At 36.1% G+C, this 22,500-nt stretch overlaps 1 protein-coding gene across 4 annotated transcripts in view; it reads left to right on the top strand.

The window, feature by feature from the left end:
- The window catches only part of LOC144972877 (endothelin-converting enzyme 2-like), an 86,412-nt gene that overhangs the window by 5,326 nt on the left and 58,586 nt on the right, over positions 1 to 22,500 (top strand). For 2 of the 4 annotated variants that reach the window (XM_078914642.1, XM_078914644.1), the window contains exons 2-4: positions 3,411 to 3,540; positions 9,527 to 9,659; positions 20,769 to 20,941. In XM_078914642.1, the coding sequence (XP_078770768.1) occupies positions 3,535 to 3,540; positions 9,527 to 9,659; positions 20,769 to 20,941 (312 nt within the window). In that variant the 5' untranslated portion in view covers positions 3,411 to 3,534. Of the gene's footprint in view, positions 1 to 3,410; positions 3,541 to 4,453; positions 4,517 to 9,526; positions 9,660 to 14,507; positions 14,808 to 20,768; positions 20,942 to 22,500 lie in introns of those variants that run through there. The other 2 variants (XM_078914643.1, XM_078914645.1) reach the window with 2 other exon arrangements.

The following is a 22,500-nucleotide window of genomic DNA, read 5'->3' as shown; positions in this document are numbered from 1 at the left end:
AGTAGTAGTAGTAGTAGTCCTAGTAGTAGTAGATGTTGTTGTCGTTGATGTTATTTTTATTGTGGTAATGGTGGTTGTGGTTTATGTTGGGATGTAGTATTTTTTATCATTAAGTTAATGCATTTTGCATGCAAGGTCGTCGGGCATCGCATGGATTTCTGGCTGTTTGTTCTTTTCTCTACGGAAAATCTCCTTTTGTATCGATCTCAGCCTGCCAGACGGCCACTCGCGTAACCAAATTGACCACAAGGAGAATCGTTTTTCTATGATTAATTGTTATTATTTATATAAATATATGTAATTTAACAATGTTTTTCGTTGTTTAGGCGAATTTTCAATCACCGAAACCGATTAATTTCTTTTCCAAATGGGTCAAAGTGCATGTCGTTTTTGTCCACGTTCGGTTCCATTTGCCCCCTTTTAAAGTCGAAACTGGTCACGAGGAAGTGGGATCATCTGGTAGCATTGTTCAAGATATAATAAAGGTGTTGGTCAGCATAGTGCATTTTATCCAAGTCTTGACGAACAATGAGCGTAAAATGACATGAATTTTGAAATAATTGACAATTTAATCCTAATGTAATAAAAAGATCGATGTGTGGAAGAGAAGAAAAGCTGAATATATGAATAAATTCTGACTTATAGATAGTATGCCCTTGGCTAAGAAGCTCACAATATTGCCATCCGCAAGAAAAGCGGACCAATACACAAAACTGTGTAACAATGAACTTTTATAGTCTGGTTAATACAGTTTAGTGATAATTACTCATAAACGCAGATGGCAAAAACCAATAACAAAGATCTGAGTCGCGTCATCTTCGTTCTATCTATAACAATCTAACTATAAATCACGAAGCACACATTACAGTCGTAATAACATAATTGGTCTGTTGTTATCCTCTTATTATTTCTCGACTCTTCCTCGTTGATCGCATGTGTTAGAACCTTTCACAGAATAAATTGGGTGATAAGTGATAAGTCATTCATTGCCTGCAATGTAGTATTCACTGTTATAGTAGGTGATTTAATAACAAGTGTGACCTTTTCTTTCCGTGTTTTACACCCCACACGACTATGAATAAGTGGAATAATGGAAACAGGCCTGTTTGTTCATGTCGGTATGAGCAATAGATAGAATGAAGTTGACGTCACTCGGGTCTTTGTTATTGTTTTTCGCCGCCCACGTTTATGAGTAATTCTCACTTAACTACTTAACTGTATTAGCCAGACTATAAATGTTCATGGTTACACAGAGTTTTGTGTGTTGGTCCGTTATACTTCCGGCAATGTTGTGAACTTCTTAGCCAAGCGCATACCATCTATAGATTTATTAAACAATTAAAAAGGCAGAGAAGTCGTGATATCACACCGTCAACTCTTCCAGTTCCAAAATCCGGGAAGTTTGTGTGTAACCATCCCCATTCTGAGGACCAATAATGACCAATAGGTCACATATATATTGAATCATAAGGTGGTATGACTATTTTTGTAGCAGGGTGCATAGGCAGATTATTTGGATTATGGGATGTAAACGAGCGAGGATGGATTGTCTATATTGACGCACAGCATATATTTAGACTGTAAATAAAGATGCCTTCACTCTGAAACCAAAGATCAATTAAGTATGTTTCCAGTCTTCCAGAAGTCTGGTTTTGCACTTCCAATGAGATTAGAACCATTTTTGTGTTTGTTTGTTTTTGGTTTGGTTTGGTTTGTTTTTTTTTGTTTTTTTTTTTTTGTTTTTTGTTTTTTTTTTTTTTGTTTTTTTTTTTTTGGGGGGGGGGCGGGGGGGGGGGGGGGGGGGTTGACATCACACCTTTGTTCCCTATGTAAAAGCACAGAGACAAGCCGCTTACCTTTCTTAAAACCAAATGTTGTCTTACGACAGCGGCATGGTCTTATAGGTGCCGAGTTCAACTTCCCAACGCGTTGTCTGGCCCCGGGCAAGTAACCGCTCCCTAGCTCACTTTGTGACGCTGCACCGCGAATGACGTTTGTGTCATTCCAGTCTTCCACTGGAATAGACCCAAGGCATTCTATATAGTATACTATATAGAGGGCCGTGATAGACCCCAAAAACTCTATCCCTTTGGAGACGAAGAGAGGGGATTTATTATTATTATTATTATTATTATTATTATTATTATTATTATTATTATTATTATTATTATTATTATTATTATTATTATTATTATTATTATTCTTATTATTATTATTATTATTATTATTATTATTACAAGCGGAGAACCCGCAATATTTGCGGAGAAATAAAAGCTATTACGAACCGGCAGTCATCTATTATACTCCTTAAACAACTGTATTGTGGAAATCGAGACGAATCTTTTTAACCTTCTCCTTACCAACTATAGGAAAATCGTCACATTCGTTACGATACAACTAACATTCTTTTATTCAAATTTCTTTCGTACATCATACAATTTAAATAAAATGAACAGTGTGTTGTAGAACATGTTTTACTAAAGAAAATATTTATTGCAAGAACTTACTGCTATTGTGTTTGAGTGATAGAAAATATATTTTTGTGTTAGTTGGGTGTGAAGTTTTGGGGAAAATCCTGAAAATGGCTGGTAAGGAGAGTTAAGTCAACGGGTAACAGAATTACTCTTAGTTTAAGAAAGGTTGGCAAGTTACACCAATCTGTAAAATATAATTTCATAGATTTGCGGTAATTATTTTGCTCGATGATAAAAATTTAGCATTGGCTGTACGGAACAACGTTGACCTCCAAACATATTTTAAAAAATAAAGAATAGATAGATTATTGAGAGTATCAAAGAGGTTTTAAATTACGTCATTTTTTTTCTTTAGGGTCTATTCCAAGGGAAGACTGGAATAACCCAGGCGTCAACCATAGTGCAGCGCCGCAAATTGAGCTAGGGCGAGATGACTTGCTCAAGGCCACACAGCGCAGCGGCGGGTGGTCGAACTCGGTACCTTTCGGGTACCGCCGAGCCATGCTTGACCCCTATTTTAGCAAAAACTCTCAAACCCTCGCAGATCACAGGTTTGAGATTTTTGTTAACCAAGATGAGGGTCATTTCAAGCGATCGAAATTTGAAGGACGAGTTTTCTGGCCAAATTCTTAAATATTTGTCTTTCTGTAGTACTGCAATTTTAAATGTTAAACTGGTTTATTTTTACCAATTGGTTCACCCCGACATAATACTGAATAGAGGTGGTGGCTCATATAGGTAAGCTAACAAGGACGGTCTTATTTAGGTCATTTTGAGAAAATTTTACAATGTGACCGGTGATTCAAGCACATGAGAAAAAAATTAATATAGGTCCTCGCCATTGAGCTATCGGGACAGTCAAACAAATTCACGGGCGGATATTTTTTTCTTAATATTTTCTTATATTATTGTTCCCCCTTTATCTACGTTCAACAGACCAGTAAACCATGGTGTCACTCGCCCCTCTGGTAGCAAAGGTCTTTGTTCGTCTTGAATAAACATCACGTCAACTATTAAAGACAAGATTCAAAGACAAGAATAGCGTGTCGATAATATTCATATGCAGGTAAATCATTTGTAATTACATTCAAATTTTTTGTCATCGTTAAGCAGCATATTAATTAAATTAGTTGTCATAATCATCTCATATTATCATAATTGTTACTTGCTGTGTCTTCTATCCCCCTTTATTTATTTTCCGAGTTGCCCTCTATCTATCTTTGTTTTGGAATGAGATTACTTCGTTTTGTCCTTTCCCTCTCTCTCCCTCTCTCTCTCTCTCTCTCTCTCTCTCTCTCTCTCTCTCTCTCTCTCTCTCTCTCTCTCTCATCTATCTATCTATCTCTCTCTCTCTCTCTCTCTCTCTCTCTCTCTCTCTCTCTCTCTCTCTCTCTCTCTCGCTCGTTCGGTCTCTCTCTCTCTCTCTCTCTCTCTCTCTCTCGCTCGCTCTTTCTCTCTCTGGCATAACCTGGAAAAACATGTATTAAACAATTTGGCCAGATAACTCGTCCTTAAATTTCGATCGATATAAATGATCGTCAACTTGGCAAAACCTCTCAAACCTGGGCCTTCGTTAAACGGAAGTTGATGTGTGAGATCAACGAGTGAAAATTGTCCTCGATTCCAATCGATTTTCGGGCTAACAGTCCTTATACATGAATTGATAAAACGGTTACAACATTTGCGTGTTTTGATCTAAGTTAGATGCTGTGAAAAGTCAAAAGTAATTTTTGTTTCATATGACGAGTAGAATAAAGATAGGTGTCATAAATTTGCCACCAAATTAATTTAATTTTGGATTATGATCAAATTCTCAATCTTTTTATCCTTATCTCATATTTTGTGAACTACATAATATTATGTAATGTGTATTTAACTATTTATGACGATTTGTCTGAAATGCATATTACAGTCTAAACTTAATGTCATTCGCTTCACCTCTTATTCTTGATTATTTTTTAATATTTTTTTCTTGCCAGCCAAAGAGTTAATACATCTTCTACCAAATTCCATCAATACAAAGAGGTTAACAGTTCATATAGGTTTGTGTCGTTACGGTTAGAGCTGTTGGTTGTTTTGATAGCTTCCTTTTTCGTAACCCTGCCATACCATGACAACATTTGGGCTGAGGATTAATTGATTGTAACTCCAAGTAATGAATTTTTAAATGAGCTTTTATATAGCGCAACATCCACTAAACGTGCTCAAACAGCTTTGCAAAGGTTTACAATTTAAGATACAGTATAATGATATATCACTGCAGTCAGACTTTAAAAAACAAAGATGTTTTATCAGGCAAAATTTTATTCATTTTTTTTTTATTTGCGTGAACTATAACTACTACTACTACTACTACTACTACTACTACTACTACTACTACTACTACTACTACTACTACTACTACTACTACTACTACTACTACTACTACTACTACTAATACTACTACTACTACTACTACTACTACTACTTCTACTACTACTACTACTACTTTTAAGAAGTTGGCGAAATCAAGTCACTGAGCAAGACCGAAGCAAAAGTCAACTGGTACAAGAGGCATCCCAGCTTCAACAAGAGTGTCCCAATCAAACTTTTAAATAGAAAAGACCAGGTCACAATGACGACGATCAGGATACGATCGCATTAAAAGACCATAATATTATGCATGTGTGATTGTTGTGAAGAAGAAGAAGATGCCCGCCATATTCTCCATACCTGTCCCAAGTATGCAACAGCCAGAGAGGAGTTTTTTGGTCTGTTGCCTTTGCTCTGCTGACTAAACTGGGCTCCTGGCTGATCTGAGGAGGACAAAGGCTTTTCTTCACCAATTAGACATTCAGACATGAAGACAATATGAATCTTACCCAAATACAACCAGGATTTTGTAATTATTGTCACCCATCTCTGACAAAGGTCAACGTTTCTTTGCGTCTCAGCTAATGCCTCGATATTACATCTAGATATCATAAGACATAAACAGAAAATCCCAATTTATTTTAAATTTAGATAAAGGGGAAAATCTGTGATTTTTAAAATTGTTATTCCCTTTGTCGAATGTTGTGTATATGTCAATATATAAGAATCGATTTGATCACTGACTACTCCTCATGCCATTAATGGCCGATATGTGACAAATTGTGGTATTATGTAGGAGTCAACCCGATGCTCATAGCCCATATTTAAGTTTAACTAAAAACGATAGAGCTGAAGTAAATGCCGTCATTAAAGACGGTAAGTTTTGCTTCTAAAACTTTACCAAAAAAATTCTTAAATTTTTCTTTTTCAAATCACTTAAATTTATAATTCAATTTTACTCACCTAGTGCATTCCGACAAAATACCATGTTTGCGCTGTGTGTCACATATTAGTTTAATCCGTTTCTTCAGAATAATGTGTGGTAATTGATAAGTTTGATAACCCAATTTATTATGCTATCATTGTTGTAGGTAGACGGAAAACTCGCAAATCAATATGATAAATTTTTCAATAATAATAATATGCCCGTTACCGGACTACACTGCTAAAGAAAGTATAAACGTTTTCCGGTTTGATGCGAACCCCCCCCCCCCCCCCCCCCCCCCCCAAAAAAAAAAAAAAAAAAGAACAGAAAGAAAAAACCTCCGATACCAGTAGCCGTTTGTTCATGACAGCAATTCCAATAATATAGTGAATAACTTTTTATTCTGCCGTGAACGCTCTTTTTCGACACGTTTGGATCTATGTATCGGAGGTGAGGGATTCGTTCATTGAACAATGGATAATAATAAAATGTTGTTTTCTATTGGGTCAAACTACGACGGAATCCATCGATATGTTAACAACTGCATATTATGGCGATGGCTGCATGTCCCGGACTCCCCCGTTTTGAATTGTGTAGTGACACGTCTATCAATGTTGGGTCCCGAGCGGGTTGACCCAAAACTATCGTGATCAACCCAACCTTACAGAAATTTTCTTACAGTATTCCTAATGATCGTCGCCAAAGCAATGACAATATTTGTATTGAATTTGGAATTTCACCTGGACCTGCCATAACATTCTGACAAAATGCCTTGGGATGCAAAAAATCGCGGCAAAACTAACTTAACTTGAGCTTTTATATAGAGCAATATCCATTAAACGTGCTCAAAGCGCTTTACAATGGGTCCCTAGCCAACCGCAACACTTAAAATGTAGAACGAGACATGACGCCTGTTAGGCGATATTACAAAGTTCTTTTCGCTATTAACGGTCAGGTACTCATTTTACACCTAGGTGCGGTGAGAGAATGTGAGTGAAGAGTCTTTTTTTACAAGGACTCAACTAACTATGCGCCGAGCGAGGCTCGAACCCAGGACCTTCCAATACAAAAGCGAGTGTCATACCACAAGACCACATAGCCGCACAAAACTGGTGCCACGTGACTTATTAGAAGATGAAAAGAAAAACTATTAGATATTTGGCAATAATCAGTTCATGGACGTGAGGAGGACGCATTGATTGCGGGGGGAAAATAATTACTAGTGTAGAGACATGGGTCTGCAGTTGCTATTCCTTCAGAGACAGGGCATCAATCTGCTGATTGATCATGTCCAAATTCTGTCCCAAAAATAAAAAGAGAAGAGTCGAGTAAAGCTCATACTGATCGTTTTCACGATTGCCGAGGAATTGGTCATAAGGAGTTTGTACCGCCTTTTCAGTACGTTCACTAATATTTTATACGGAAAATTTGAAATCATTTCGCGAAAATAGAGCTTGAGGATAAGCTATAGCAGTGTAAATCGGATTAAGATTATAACAAATATTGCATTAACCCTCCATATATCCAAATGCTTTTAATCGCAATTCCTCATTTTATAAATTGCTTTCTATGTAGCCTATTCTAATTGTTATGGACCTGAAAAAGAATCATTGAAGTTTTTTGTTTTTTTCTTCTTCCTTATTTAAACAACAGATATGAAGTAATAAAGTGCAAAGACAATAGAGAATAAAATTTTCGCGGCGGTGTGGTTCGAACTGCGACCTTATTGTACGACAACTCGCTGGCAGGTGAGACGTGCTCTACCGTTGAGCTATCAACGAACACAAAAAAAATATCGTTTCAAACTCAAGTCATTACTAGATCCCTCTCACCCACTCTTGAGACCGCCGATTCGTTCGTACACCACCATCGCAATAATTGACACAGTTAAGCTATAGCATATTCTCAACAAAACATATAACATGAACGATGAGAATTGAGTATGCTCGGTATGGGTGAATTTTAATTCAGAAAGTGATGAGCAGGCACTTTGTTGTAACAACAAATATAAGTGAAAAAAGTGCCAGAAGACATAGAATAAAAATTTTCGCGGCGGTGGTGGGTTCGAACCTGCGACCTTATTGGTACGACAACTCCGCCTGCAGTGAGAGCGTGGCTCTACGTGTGAGCTATCAACGAACACAAAAAAAATATTCGTTCAAACTCAATGTCATTACAGATCCCCTCACCACTTCTTGAGACCGCCGATTCGTTCGTACACCACCATCGCGAATAATTTTGACCAGCAGTTAAGCTTAATACCAATATTCTCAACACAACATATAAATAGAAACGATGAACATTGAGTATGCTCCGGTTATGGTGAATTTAATTCAAAAGTGATGGCAGGCACTTTGTAACAACAGTATAAGTGAATAGAAATGCCAAGACAAAAGATAAAAATTTTCGCGCGGGGTGGGTTCGAAACCCGCGACCTTATTGGTACACAACTCCGCCTGCAGGTGAGAGCGTGCTCTACCGTGTGAGCTATCAACGAACACAAAAAAAATATTCGTTTCAAACTCAAATCATTACTAGATCCCTCTCTCACCCACTTCTGAGACCGCCGATTCGTTCGTACACCACCATCGCGAATATTTTGACCACATTAAGCTTAATACCAATATCTCAACACAAACATATAACATAGAAACGATGAGACATTGATATCTCCGGTAGGTAGTTACCCGTTGTTAACTTAAATATAATATTGGTAAGCAAAAAATCAAAAATGTTCTTTTGATAATTTACCTTACAAGCCTTCATGTGTGTAACACCAGTCGGAAGGTATTATTTCAATTCAGTATGCTGGGTTTTATGATTGATTCTTACAACAAAAACCAACAATACTGGTTGTTAAACTTTCTTTAATTTGTGATCACGTGATATGTTAGTATTTAGATTATCATGTTCATGATAATTATTACTTCTACTACTGTATTTGTTATTACCACTACTAGCACTCCTCCTCCTCCTCCTATTCATTCTCTTCTACCTCCTCCTCCTCTTCCTACTACTACTACTACTACTACTACTACTACTACTACTACTACTACTACTACTATTACTTACTATACTACTACTACTACTAACTACTACTACACTACTACTACTACTACTACTACTTATTATTATTACTACACTACTACTTCTACTACTACTACTACTACTACTACTACTACTTACTACCACTACTAATTACTACTACCTACTACTACTACTACTACTACTACTACTACTACTACACTACTATACTCACTACTACTACTCTACACTAACTACTACAACTACTACTACTACTACTACTACTACTACTAACTACTACTACTACTACTACCTACTACTACTACTACCCTACTACTACTACTACTACTACTACTTCTACTACTACTACACTACTACTACTACTACTACTACTACAACAACTACTACTACTACTACTACTACTACTACTACTACTACTACTACTACTACTACTACAACCTTGTATTATTACTATATAATAATTATTATTAATACTATTATTATCATCATCATCATCGTCATCTTCACCATCATCATCATCATCATCATCATCATCATCATCATTATTATTACTATTACTATTATTATAATAATAATAATAATAATAATATATTATTATTATATATTATATTATTATTATTATTATTATTATTATTATTATTATTATTATTATTATTATTATTATTATTATTATTATTATTATTATTATTATTAATGTTTTGATTCTTATTTTTCATTGCTTTTGAAACAGCCTTTGAGTCGACCTTTGACACCGGAAGAGGCCGAACCTTTTTTATTAGTTGGACCCCAGCCCTCGTCCAAACTACGGGGACGCATCATGGCAGCAGGATATCGTTATAAGATCTTGGATGAATCCAACGAGGGTAAGTGTCCAAGTCCCGAAAATGTTAAAAGTAATCATTCAGAGCCATTGGGCCCATGGAGCCGGAGTCAATCCCGGTTTCTATAGCGTGAAAAGGATAGTAGCAATTGCTTGCTACCCATTGGATAGGACGCTAGTCTATCATAAAGCACTTTCCGCCAAATCTAACAGACTCATCTACCCATTCACTGCTGCGGTCAGAACAAATTTCGACTCTACCCGGGATCGATCTTGGTCCTTTTGCGTGTGAAGCGGGTGCTCTACCAACTGAGCTATCGGGACCCCCACCCGAAAATGCTACGATAATAATAATAATGATAATAATAATAATAATAATAATAATAATAATAATAATAATAATAATAATAATAATAATAATAATAATAATAATAATAATAATAATGATAACTGTAACAACAAGTACAACACTAGCAACAACAACGATGACGACAACGACGACAGCACGAACAACAACAGTCATTTTGTTATTGAATATACGCATGGATAACAATATTATAAGAAAAAGCATTCACTTGTGGAGCCGATAAGACTATTTCAATACGTTCTTAGTATAATGCCAAAGACATAAAAACGCATTGGAGTGGTTGTATTGATTCTGCAACTGACTGTGTGTGTATTTGAGTGTGTTTGTTTGTTTGTTCGTTTGTTTGTTTGTTTGTTTATCTGCTTGGAGTTTTGTTGTCTTGTTTCAGTTATTTTCTTCTTTTACTTCATATCAATTTATCAATTTTCAATTAAACACTTCTTGATAAGCAGCAGTATTCACCTATCAGATAGCGATACGTGTGTGTGTGTGTGTGTGTGTGTGTGTGTTTGTGTGTGTGTGTTTATAATTATATAATTGATCTTTATATAGCGCAATATCCACTAAATGTGCTCAAAGCGCTTTACAAGGGGTCCCTGGTCAACAGCAACATTTAACATGTAGGACGGGACATGACGCCTGTTTGGCGATATTACAATTTTTCGGACAAAGACAACGCTGTTAACGGCCAGTTACTCATTTTACACATGAGTACGGTGAGAGAATGTGAGTAAAGAGCTTTTTCCAAGGACTCAACTATGCGCCGAGCGCGAGGCTCGAATCCAGGACCTTCCGATCCGAAAGCGAGTGTCATACCACTAGACCACATAGCCGCACAGTTTGTGTGTGTGTGTGTGTGTGTGTGTGTGTGTGTGTGTGTGTGTGTGTGTGTGTGGATAAATGTTGGTAGTCATAGACGTCATCATCATGCGTGTGAGATAGATTGCTACTTTGTTTTGGTTCCAGGTTAATCTTAAGCGTTTCCTCTTAAAAATACTATTTAGGCGACAGTTGTCCAGGAGCGTTGCGTGTATAAATAAACTCAAAATTTATTCAACTCCCGTGTTTTTGTATCAACTTCCTTTCCATGGAAGCTCATAACGTCAAAGTATGGCGATCGCACTTAAATATTTGAAATTAGCAAAACACTCCAACAATAACAGTAATAAATAACAATAAAAGCAGCGAACCGTGATGAATGCCCGCATTTCACGCCTCCCGGTTATGTGTTGCAGTAGATATATCTCATTTTTATTATAGATTAAATGCGACGATAAAATGTAACAATAATAATAAAAATAGTGCATGGAATATTGCTGTAACAATGATGTACGATCAATTTTAGACTCGATATTATACATGTTTGCGTCACAGGTAAAAGTCAATATACCGCCTTTATAGTCATTTCCAATGGCATACTAATATTATTCTACTCAATTCACAGTGTTTCATGGACTCCCCATGGGGCCAAATGAAACTGCAATTTCATTTAAAATTCATGCAGTTGGAAGTCGCATGTTAGGCTGTTTTGTGCGCACTGGCTGTCATACCATCCCTGAAATTCCAGTTACCCATACACTCCTGAGTCGAATGGGGAAATGTGTGCAAGGTACCTTTCTTTAGGAATCAGGACTAGGATCAAAGTTTTTATTATTATTGGCACCATCCGGTTACTGACAACGTTTTACATCGCTTGATTCTGTCGAAGACGAGACAGTGTACTGAGGAGTTTACGGCGTTACTTTGAAATGCAATGAACAATACATTATAAAGAAGACCTTCGTATGGAAAATCATAAATGTTTTTGATAAACAAGAGTTTTGAGAACATTTATTACGCTACCACACAAAATATTTATTTTGCAAGATGTCTTATGACCATTTCTTTGCGTAAACGATTTAAATCAAATCTTTAGTCATAAGCATTTTTGTATGTTGTGTAGAGGTTGCGATAATTCAATGGATGCCTCAATCCTTTCCTATAATGATCGTGCTTGTTGTTCATATTGTACTACAAGTACCTACGTGTACATGTAATATTATAGCCAAAAAATATAAACTATTGTGTTCCGTCCACTTTATGTAGCCTAAACAAATGCGTCACTCAAGCCTTTAGGTCTATAGAGCCGTAATGACAAAAATAAAGTACTTTCCGCCAGATCAAATTGCTGTGTCTTCTACCCCTCTTATTTCCTTTTCCATATTGCTTTCTCTCTTCGTCTTAGAATGAGATTACTTAGCTTTGTCCTGGTCCTGATTGGAGTCCTTGCCTGGAGAGAGGGGTTGGAAAAGGTGGGGGGGGGGGGGGGGCAGTCAAATGTATACTATTATTTTTGAAAGATGATATTTTTCCTGTAAATCATCTCTCTGTTGCGTACTGGTATAACTTTTTGCATTTTGAATATATTTTTAAACATATGCGTCTATTCTTCTTGGTGGGTTCCTGTGCTTGTTTCCGGGTGAGACGCTAAAGTAATCACGAACCAGGTGCATTACGGGGCTCTTGGAATCTATTTCTGTTCCGTTTTTGAACCAATTCCCCTCCATGTATTACTTTTTCCTCCGAGTTTCTAACTGGAAATCTAGCATATTTTTGACAATCCCATTTTTTAAAAACGTTTTACTGACGGTGATATGACATAAATGTATGCCAAGCGCGGTAAAACCCGCCCTTAAAAATAAACAGCAAAGCAAAAACATTACCAATTACTCCTTAGAGGAAAACGGGTCAGAAATTCAATTGAATCCATGCTGAACATTTCCCTATTTTATCTTTCTTGTACATAATTCGTTTACTTCAAATTATATCGTTCGATGAAGATGTCACAACTCGCCTGAAATCTAAATTATGAGATTCGAGATCCAAAATGTATCAGACTCTTGACGAGTAGGGAGTTATTTAGATCAATCTATATTTAATTTTGTATCATATCGAATATCATAATATAATAGTGCTTTGACGTGGAGCCATTATTCCTTAAAATCCGTTAATTCAGAAAGTAAAAAGTGTGAAGCGGGACCTTACATCAATAATGATGAGAAGTGAAGGGTATGGGGAAGTGTCAGATAAAAACAGAGGATAGAAATATCACGGTATCGATGAGCAAAACCTGGGATCCAATTAATACAACACCCAACGCTTGACTAAAGAGTTAAGCCATGGTGTTCGGGCAGGGTAAGATTTAAAGTAAAAGATCAACTTTAGTCTGGGACTAGAATTCAGTAATTCTTACATCCGAACGGCATTTTGACGCCTCGCAATAAAGAATTGCCTCTCTGTGTCAAAGAATAATGAACGCTGTTCAGAATCTGGAGGGCCGACTATTTAGACTGATTGATAGAACTAACAATGCAATTCCATAGGCACACGTTTGCTCTTGAAATCCATTTCTATTTTTTTTTATCTAGAACTTTGTCTCTTTGCCTTTCATAACGTTTCTTGGGTACTCAATATGCAGGTGACTATCCCAGTAGCTTCCCTTTTACTGGCTCTGACATTGCATAAAAGTTTCACAATCTGATAGCATCTGATAGAACTGATAGCATTTGAACTCCGTGTGGGTTTTAATTACCACATTACTGAGTTCAAGATTGTCTTGAAAGTTAATTGATCTCTTGCTCATCTTGATTTAATTTATGCCACAAATGTGACTGACCTCTCTAGACGTAGCATTTTGTCTATGATTCGTGTATTCTTTTACCACTTCAAAACCCTTCATTTGCCACCTTCGATATGTTAAAAATTTTGATACACTAAAAATACTGGAGGTGGCCTATATACATAGCATTTTACACAATATAATATTCTTTCTGGACCATATGTGGCCTGTTTAACATTTTGCCTAACCACAGAAACCCCAAAGAGCATTGGCCATTAACTTAAAAAACATAGCATCAACAATAAAATAAAAACACGAGAGAAATCACATGACTGTTTTCATGTCAGGTCTGGTTGAGTGAATGTTATGGACACGACATGCCCGGAGATGGACTCAAGGATCTATGCAGCCGTATTCTGGCAAAATATATATTCTCATCTTGGTCAGAAATCTATTACATTATAAAACGATGGAATTAAATGACACCAACGTATTTAAAAGTCTTAAAGCTGAAACGTCTTCAATCATTTCGGTTTAAAAGAGTTTGATACGCGAGGACCAATTAAGCCCTTCGAATTATGAAGTAAAATTTTTTCAGGCCAAAATGAGCAGAAAAAAACAACTTTTTCAGCAAACGGTTATTAACAATGCCGTACTCTGAAAAAGAAACAAACCCGAATTTAAAACGTTGGTGATCGATTAAAATGATCCCCAATCTTGTCAAAAACACTCAAACCAAGACCACCACCAGTCCCCGTGTTTGGCAGTTTTTTACAAGCTGAGGGTCATTTTTATCGACCAAGATTTAAAGGAGAAATTTTCTGGCCAAAATTTTAAATACGTGTTTTCTCCGAGTACGACAGAACAGTTGGTGCATGATAATGATAGAATAATATTATTTATTGTGGTGTTCTCCCTCATCCTTCATGACACTCGATACTAATCAATACAGTATGTCGCAATGATAGTGGTGTTTATACGACTGGCTCGCTGTTCTATTTCAATAAATACACTAATTAAATGTTGGACAGTTGATTTTATCGTGGCATAGTCACTATTATAAATTACTGTTAACGTATCATTCTCTATTATTTTAGAAAATACGCCACGCATTCGACAACCAACCAAAAAGTACATGCGAATACTACCAGAGAGGTTGTGCTAGGGATCAATGTAATTTATATACTTAATTGGGAATTGATATTTTATTTATTCAAATTTTACAGGTAGGCAAATAACTAATTTCTGTGAATTTTTATTCATTGTCATCATCACCAAAACAAGCATCATAACTATTATTATCACGGGTCTTCTCATCATAAATCATCATCATCATCACCAACATCATCATCATCATCATCATCATCATCATCATCATCATCATCATCATCATCATCATCAATCATTATCATCATCATCATCATCATCATCGTTATTATTATTATCATTATCATTATTGTTATTATTATTATTATTATTATTATTATTATTATTATTATTTTTATATTATTATTATTATTATTATTATTATTATTGTTAATATTATTATTATTATTATCATCATTATTAATAATGATAATTGTTACTGTTATTATCATCACCTTTGTTACATAACATCATTATCACAACATCATAATAAAAAATATTAATAATAATGATAATGATAATAATAATGATAATAATATTATTAATAATAATAATAATAATAATAATAATAATAATAATAATAATAATAATAATAATAATAATAATAATAATAATAATAATAATAATAATAATAATAATAATAATAATAATAATCATTAACATAATTATAATAATAATAATAAGAAGAAGAAGAAGAAGAAGAAGAAGAAGAAGAAGAAGAAGAAGAAGAAGAAGAAGAAGAAGAAGAAGAAGAAGAAGAAATGATAATAATTATAATAATAATTGTTATTGTTAATATTATCATTCTCGTTACATATTATATATATATATATATATAATTTGTACAATATGATGGAACCTTTTAATTTTTCTTTTTTTCTTTTATATTTTTTTATCTATATCTATCTCTTAGAATTATCACACAAAAAGTCATATTATTTAAATTATCTAAAACATTGTTTTATTGCGCTTTTCAATATCAAATTGGGATCGTAATTTTTAGTCTACTTAATCAAATGTTGACCATCTTGCCAATGGTTTGGTTTACTCAAATTACGTTCCTAAGATGACAAATCACATCCATTTCCATCGATGAAAATTTATTGTTAACTGCTGAAGTTTGTCTGGATTTAAAATTATGCAATAACGTTTTTTTAACTGTGTTTTTTAAATTATTATTGGCTGAAGAATGATTTTGATCCCAAAACGTTCAGAGTTTGGTATTTTGTTCTTTTTTGAAGCTATTGTAATCATTTTTGTACATTACTATTATAGACTTTTACTTTTCTTGACTCCAAATTTATCATTAATGGAGATGACACTGCTCAAAACGCAGAAAAGGAAGAAACATTTGAGGAAAAAAAATAGAATGTATGATTCTTACACTCTTGCTTTTTGGAATTCCGGGCGTGTTTCTAAAGATTGCACAAGCTTGTGAGTGCATGTTAGAAACTAGATAAGTACAAATCCCAAGACGCAAAAGTGAAATACATTTATATTCTATCCCTGAATCGATTCAGATTTCGTCATCTTTGAATAAAAGTCAAGTTCAAAAACATTTAAATGATACTTTTTTAAAGGAATCTAATTTAGTGAAATTTAAATCGTGATAATCTGGCGTCATAAATTATTATTCTATACTTGATATCATTACGCGTTACTATATTGTATGGGGAGGGTTAGAATAATGGAATTGTCAGTTGATCCACGAAGACAAACCAATGCGACCGCCTGTCTCAAAACAGTATTTTCTACTGTATCAGATAGATGACTACCCCCCTCCCCGGTCTATTTTTCAGAATGTTTGCGCACCCCCCCCCCCCAATCCCGAAGCTTATTCGCAAACCCCTCCCCCCCCCCCTCCCCACCCCAATACCCCTGCTATTAAAGTTCCGCTCACGACGTGTCCCGGTGAAAAAAAGTACTCTCTATGATACCGTTTTTATATTACTAGCAATTGAAAGAAATCTATTTGCTTATACATCACATTTATTTTATTTGGTCAAATTGCTGCCCCCCCCCCCCCCCGTCCCCCTCTTTTATTGAAGTTTGGCCAAAGTGAATGCCCACGTTTCAATTACTAACATCCCCCCCCCCCCCCCCATGCCATCCTCTATATGATACACAATTAGTAGTAGGTCGAATTGAACTAAAGATTCCCTGAGGCATTTTAGGGACGTTGTCCACATATCGCTGGAAGAACATAATTTGAGATTGACACACAAAGGGACCGACATCGATCCCGGGTTCAGTCGAGATTTTTTTTCTGACCCCCTGTCCACCCAGCAGTGAATGGGTAGCTGAGTCTGTTAGATTTGGCGGTAATTGCTATAGAAATCGGGATAAACCCCAGCACCATGGGCCGAATGGCTCTGAAGGACTATTTACTTTAATAAAAGGTATTTAGGGACTTTCCGATGAAAATGGGGGTTCTACAATGATATGATAGTTTGTTTATCTCTGCATACTTTCCAACAGAGAGAACGCCGTTAACAACCAGTTACTCATTTTACACCTGAGTAAGATGAGATAATGTGAGTAAAGAGCCTTTTCCAAGGACTCAACTATGCGCCGCTCAGAGCAGGACCAGAAACTACAATGACTGAGGCTGTGACCTTTAAATTCAAATATATAGAATAAAAACGAATATAATACTAACAAAAAAGTATTGTGTTCAAATCTTCACGCAGATGAAAAAAGAATATCAATACTTAAATAAGAGTGAAAAAAAAATTAGAATAGATTCTTCAATTTGGTTTACAAAAGACATAATGATGTGGACTTTCGAGATTCGAATGAATAAGACACTGAGACGAATACTATTATGGTATGAGAGAAATCCCAGTTTGGGAGTTTTTGCCAATATAAGGATCATTTTAGTCGATCTTTATTTTGAAGGACGAGTTTTCTGGCTAAATTTTTTTTTAAAACGTACGTTTTTCCAGCGTACGGCAGTGAACCGGTTAAAGTCAATCCCCAGATGTGTGAGGCATTCTAATGCAATGGGTCGCACTTCATATTTTGTGGAAATTGAGTTATTAGTAGGGTGTAGAAGTAATGGCAATTAATTGTCTATATTTTGCAGTGTATTTGTGCGGCTATGTGGTCTTGTGGTGTTTTCGGATCGGAAGGTCCTGGGTTCGAGCCTCGCTCGGCGCATAGTTGAGTCCTTGGAAAAGGCTCTTTACTCACATTCTCTCACCGTACTCAGGTCTTTAATGAGTAGGTATCAGGTCGTTAACAGCGTTGTCTTTGTCGGAAAAAATTGTAATATGGCCTAACATGCGTCATGTCTCGTTCTACATGTTACGTGTTGCTGTGAGTCCGGGACCCTTTGTAAAGCGATTTGAACACGTTTAGTGGATATTGCATTATATAAAAGCTCAAGTTTGTTTTTTATTTCGTGAACAAATATTACAAACTGAGTGAGTTCCAATCCATCCCAATCCAATCCGAAATAGCTGCAGTTTCGTGTGATGAAGATTGACATTCACTAGGTGTGGTGGAGTGGCAATGGGTACTGTCTATTTATTGTTTTTAAACTGGTCGCGTTTTAACTCAATCAATCCTAGAGATTTTTATTATTTTTCAAAATTGGAAAAAAATGTATTAAAAATGAGCATGTACATAGATAGTTTTATTCAACTACCATTAACATGCAAAAATGATAAAACATTAGCTTTGATACTTCGCCTATAATTTGTCTCATAAAAATGTAATAGATGGGCATCACTGGCGGTCGGTCTATTGAGCAAAGTTGTTTTGTGCCGCCCTATAATTTTCAAATTTAGCAGATACTGCTTTTTGTCTCAATTTTTGCCTATGCTGATTTTCGTTCACACTCGCGCATCTCTCCTGTCTTACTTGCCATGATTGGTACCTGTAACTACTGTACGAAGGTTGTGCGTCATCACGGACGGCTCTCTTTTTCTTGTTGCCCCACGCGAGGCGAGATGACGTGCGACAATGAGCTGAGGGTGGGGTATGGGGGCTACCATGAGCCAAAAAGTCAACAGGCCGCCCAAGCATTTTATATAAAAGACTTGTTTTCTTCTGTTTAAAACCACGGCTATCCACTTCCCACCAGAAACAACGGATACTCTTGACTGCTAAAATAACTAGGTCAGGCCGGCAAATTTAATTTTGCACACCTTGAGGCCTGACTTGGGAGAAATCAAAACCATATCAATTTATCATTGAAAGAACAGGTTTGTTGTAATCAAACCATACGGATGAAGAAAATTACAATAAATATAGATCTTATGCTATTCGTTTTTCTCAAACGGATGTTAATCATCAATAAGAATATTACACAAATCATTCACCGAGTAGAGCCCCATGATGCTATAAATAAGATTCCAAGTCCATTATCCCGAGACACACAGCAGTTCAATTTGTAGTTATTAGTTATGTTATTGTCTTTGGAGTAGATAAGAAGTGCATTGAGGTTGGATTTTCTATTCCTTCTATTAATGACTGTTATCACAGTTGATATTCGAAGGAAGAAATTTATATGGCAGTCTAATTGCTGTTGTCATATTGTTCTTTTTAAAAAATGATATTCACAAATCACAATGAACAGACGTGTATCGCAATCCATACCGAAACAACAATGAAAGGATCCATAGACTTCAATGATCGGATGTTATACAATTTTTTCTGTAGAGGAAAATCGACAAATGGACCTCTTTTACATAATATATGCCCGTCGTAAATGCCACTTATGTGAGTATATCTCTTCAAAATTCAAACCACACATGACCCCCCCCCCCCCCCCCCCTTTTTTTTTTATTTTTATACACAATATACACACATTCTAAAAAAATACACCCACTTGAACATTGATATTGAGCAATTTCCGCTAAGTGAGCTCAAGACACTTAAAAAGGGCTCCTAAGCCAAAAGCAACGTGAAGACGAGACATATGCCTGTTGGGCGAGATAACATTTTCCTCCAACAAAATCAACACTGCTTCTGGTTAGGTACCTACTCATTTTACACCTGAGTACAGTGAGATAATGTTTTCGATCCATGCCGCCTTAAATAAACAGCCAGCAACCGCCCCTGATGGGCATGGGGGTAAAAGTAATCCGGGTAAACTACAGATATATTCGGTGTTAGAGTTGAGTGAGTTAAATAACTATGGAATATTGTCGGGTTTTTGGTTGCTCTTTCATTTCCAGGAATGCTGTTCCATGCGAACAGTACCGGCGAAGCACGACTTTTTGTGCGCATTGATTCTGGAATGTGGCAGTGCTTATGCATTCTCTTTTCTCCGGTGTCTTCCAATCTGTTAATGGGGATTGTGGTGGTTCCCTGTCGGCCCTCGAACAACGTATTCAGCTTTTGCGTCTTTCTCCATTCAATAAGTGGGGTCCGGTTTAGCCCTCTTCATACCAACCATTGGAAAATCGTCATAATCGTTACGATATAACCATCATTTTTTTAAATAAAAATTTATTTTGTACATCATAGAATTTAAAGAAAATGAAGTTTGTGTTGTAGAGAATGTTTTGCTAAAGAAATTATCTATCGCAAGAATGTTACTGCTATTGTGTTTGAGTGATAAAATCTATTTTTGTGTTATATAGTTGGATGTGAAGTTTTGGGGAAAATCCTGAAAATGGCCTTGTAAGGAAAGAGTTAAATGCTATTTGATAAATATGCTAAAGTTGTGCGTCCATCAAATGTGTCACGTTTGAGAAAATTATATCTCTAAATTTTAGTTCATATCTTTTGGTAGTATGGTGAGTGCTCTCACAACTGTACTATCGGACTACTGATGATCAGGTACCCTTTGTAAAGCGCTGTGAGCACGTTTGGTTGATATTGCGCTATATAAAATCTCAAGATTTTTAACAGCGTTCTCCATATAAAACATTGTAATTGTTCTTTATGCCGTGTCTCATCCTATATGTATTGTTGTCGGCTTGGATGAATTCATTTGTAAATTGCTTTGAGCACATTAATTGAATATTGCGCTATATGAGATGAAACATCACTTGTTAAACTGTATTCATTTATTTATGTTAACTCCACAGAAATTAACGACGGTCACCAACATCGGAAGCCGGGTTGCTTATGTCATTCCAAGCTTGCGGCCTTCTTTTTCATCTGTCTTCTATTCATGGCACTTCTAATTCTCTTCTTGGTGGTGTTGATGGGATATTTGGGCTTTGGGTTCCAACACAGTGATTGCGATGACCCCAAATATGTGAGTATCATTTATGTCGTTCTCTAAAACAAATAAAACATTTTTAAAAAGTATGGCCGGAAAACTCAACCTTCATATATCGATTGATTAAAATGCGACTATGTGATCCAGTGGTATGACACTTGCTTTCGGATCGGAAGGTCCTGGGTTCGTGCCTCGCTCGGCGCATAGTTGAGGCCTTGGAAAAGGCTCTTTATTCACATTCTCTCACCGTACTCGGGTTAAAATTAGTACCTGGCTGTTAACAGCGTCGTCTCTGTCCGAAAAATTGTAATATCGCCTAACAGGCGTCATGTCTCGTCCTACATGTTTAGTGTTGCTGTTGACCAGGGACCCCTTGTAAAGCGCTTTGAGCACGTTTAGTGGATATTGCGCTATATAAAAGTTCAATTTTATTTCAATGACCCTCATCTCGCCAAAAACTCTCAACCTGGAAATTTAGGGAAGTCTTCAAGGATGTCTCAGGTTTTGGAGTGTTTGGCAAGATCGATGTTTTTTTTAACTAGTTTTCTGGCCAAAGTTTTTGGCGGAAGGAACTGCGATATCCTAGTGTTCTAACCAAGGTTAAGAAACAATTATTGCTATAGTCCGTTCCATGATCCTTGCGCAGGCGTTGATGCATATATTATCTTCACAACCTTCTGGTGGATTTTAACATTTGACTCGAACACTATAATTGTTAATGACGTTAAATATACTATCTTGCTTTAGTTACAGCATCATACTTTGGAACTTTTCCTCTTTTACAGTAAGGGTCTGGTATGAGTGAACATTTGGATGATTTACATTAACAATATACACTGAATTCTGTTGTGATTACGATCACTGAATTCGCCAACAGAAATGGCTAGGAGTTTACTTTTTATTTGATTCATGTGCATTGCTCACCAACATTGCCATCCTGGGTTCAAAATGACACTGCAACTTGTAAACTTTGTTAACACTTGACATAAAAAAATGCTACAATTAATAATTGAAAGCCAGAGGCTAAGCTTCTATAACAATGTGGATTGAACTACAAAAATTGTCACAATGAGGAGTATAGAAAGTAGTTTAGATTCGGTGATATTTAACATTATTATATTCAAAGCGCCCCACAGTGCCATAATTCAAGAATGGTGAACATTACCGTACTCAATGAGTGACCAATTGATTTTCGTGACATTTTTTGTACAACTTTTAAGGGTTCCCTTGTTGGGCAGGGGTTCAGCTTTGTGAAAAAGACATTTCACACATCCTTCCTCGCCCCTACCGTCTTATCAGAGACGGACGTAAAAATGTGTAGGATTTTCTTGCTTTTTGTCAACATCGTCTTTGTCACAAACTTTATGCGCACTTATCGGGCTGCTTATAACGTCCAATATATTATATATGCGTTGTCCATCCGTTAAGAGATAAATTACAACGCGCTGAGAGGCTGTTTTCAACGCACTTAACTTACCAGCCATTTTCAGGATTTTCACCAAAACTTCACATCCAACTAACACAAAAATAGATATTTTATCACTCAAAAACAATAGCAGTAAAGTTCTTTCGATGCATACTTTCTTTATCAAAAC

This window comes from Berghia stephanieae, chromosome 5, assembly GCF_034508935.2.
Source record: "Berghia stephanieae isolate SIO BIC M18660-M18661 chromosome 5, UCSD_Bste_1.3, whole genome shotgun sequence".
NCBI classification, from domain to species: Eukaryota; Metazoa; Mollusca; class Gastropoda; order Nudibranchia; family Aeolidiidae; genus Berghia; species Berghia stephanieae.
The sequence above is the reverse complement of the archived record's forward strand: the minus strand, read 5'-3'. Positions and strand labels throughout refer to the sequence as shown.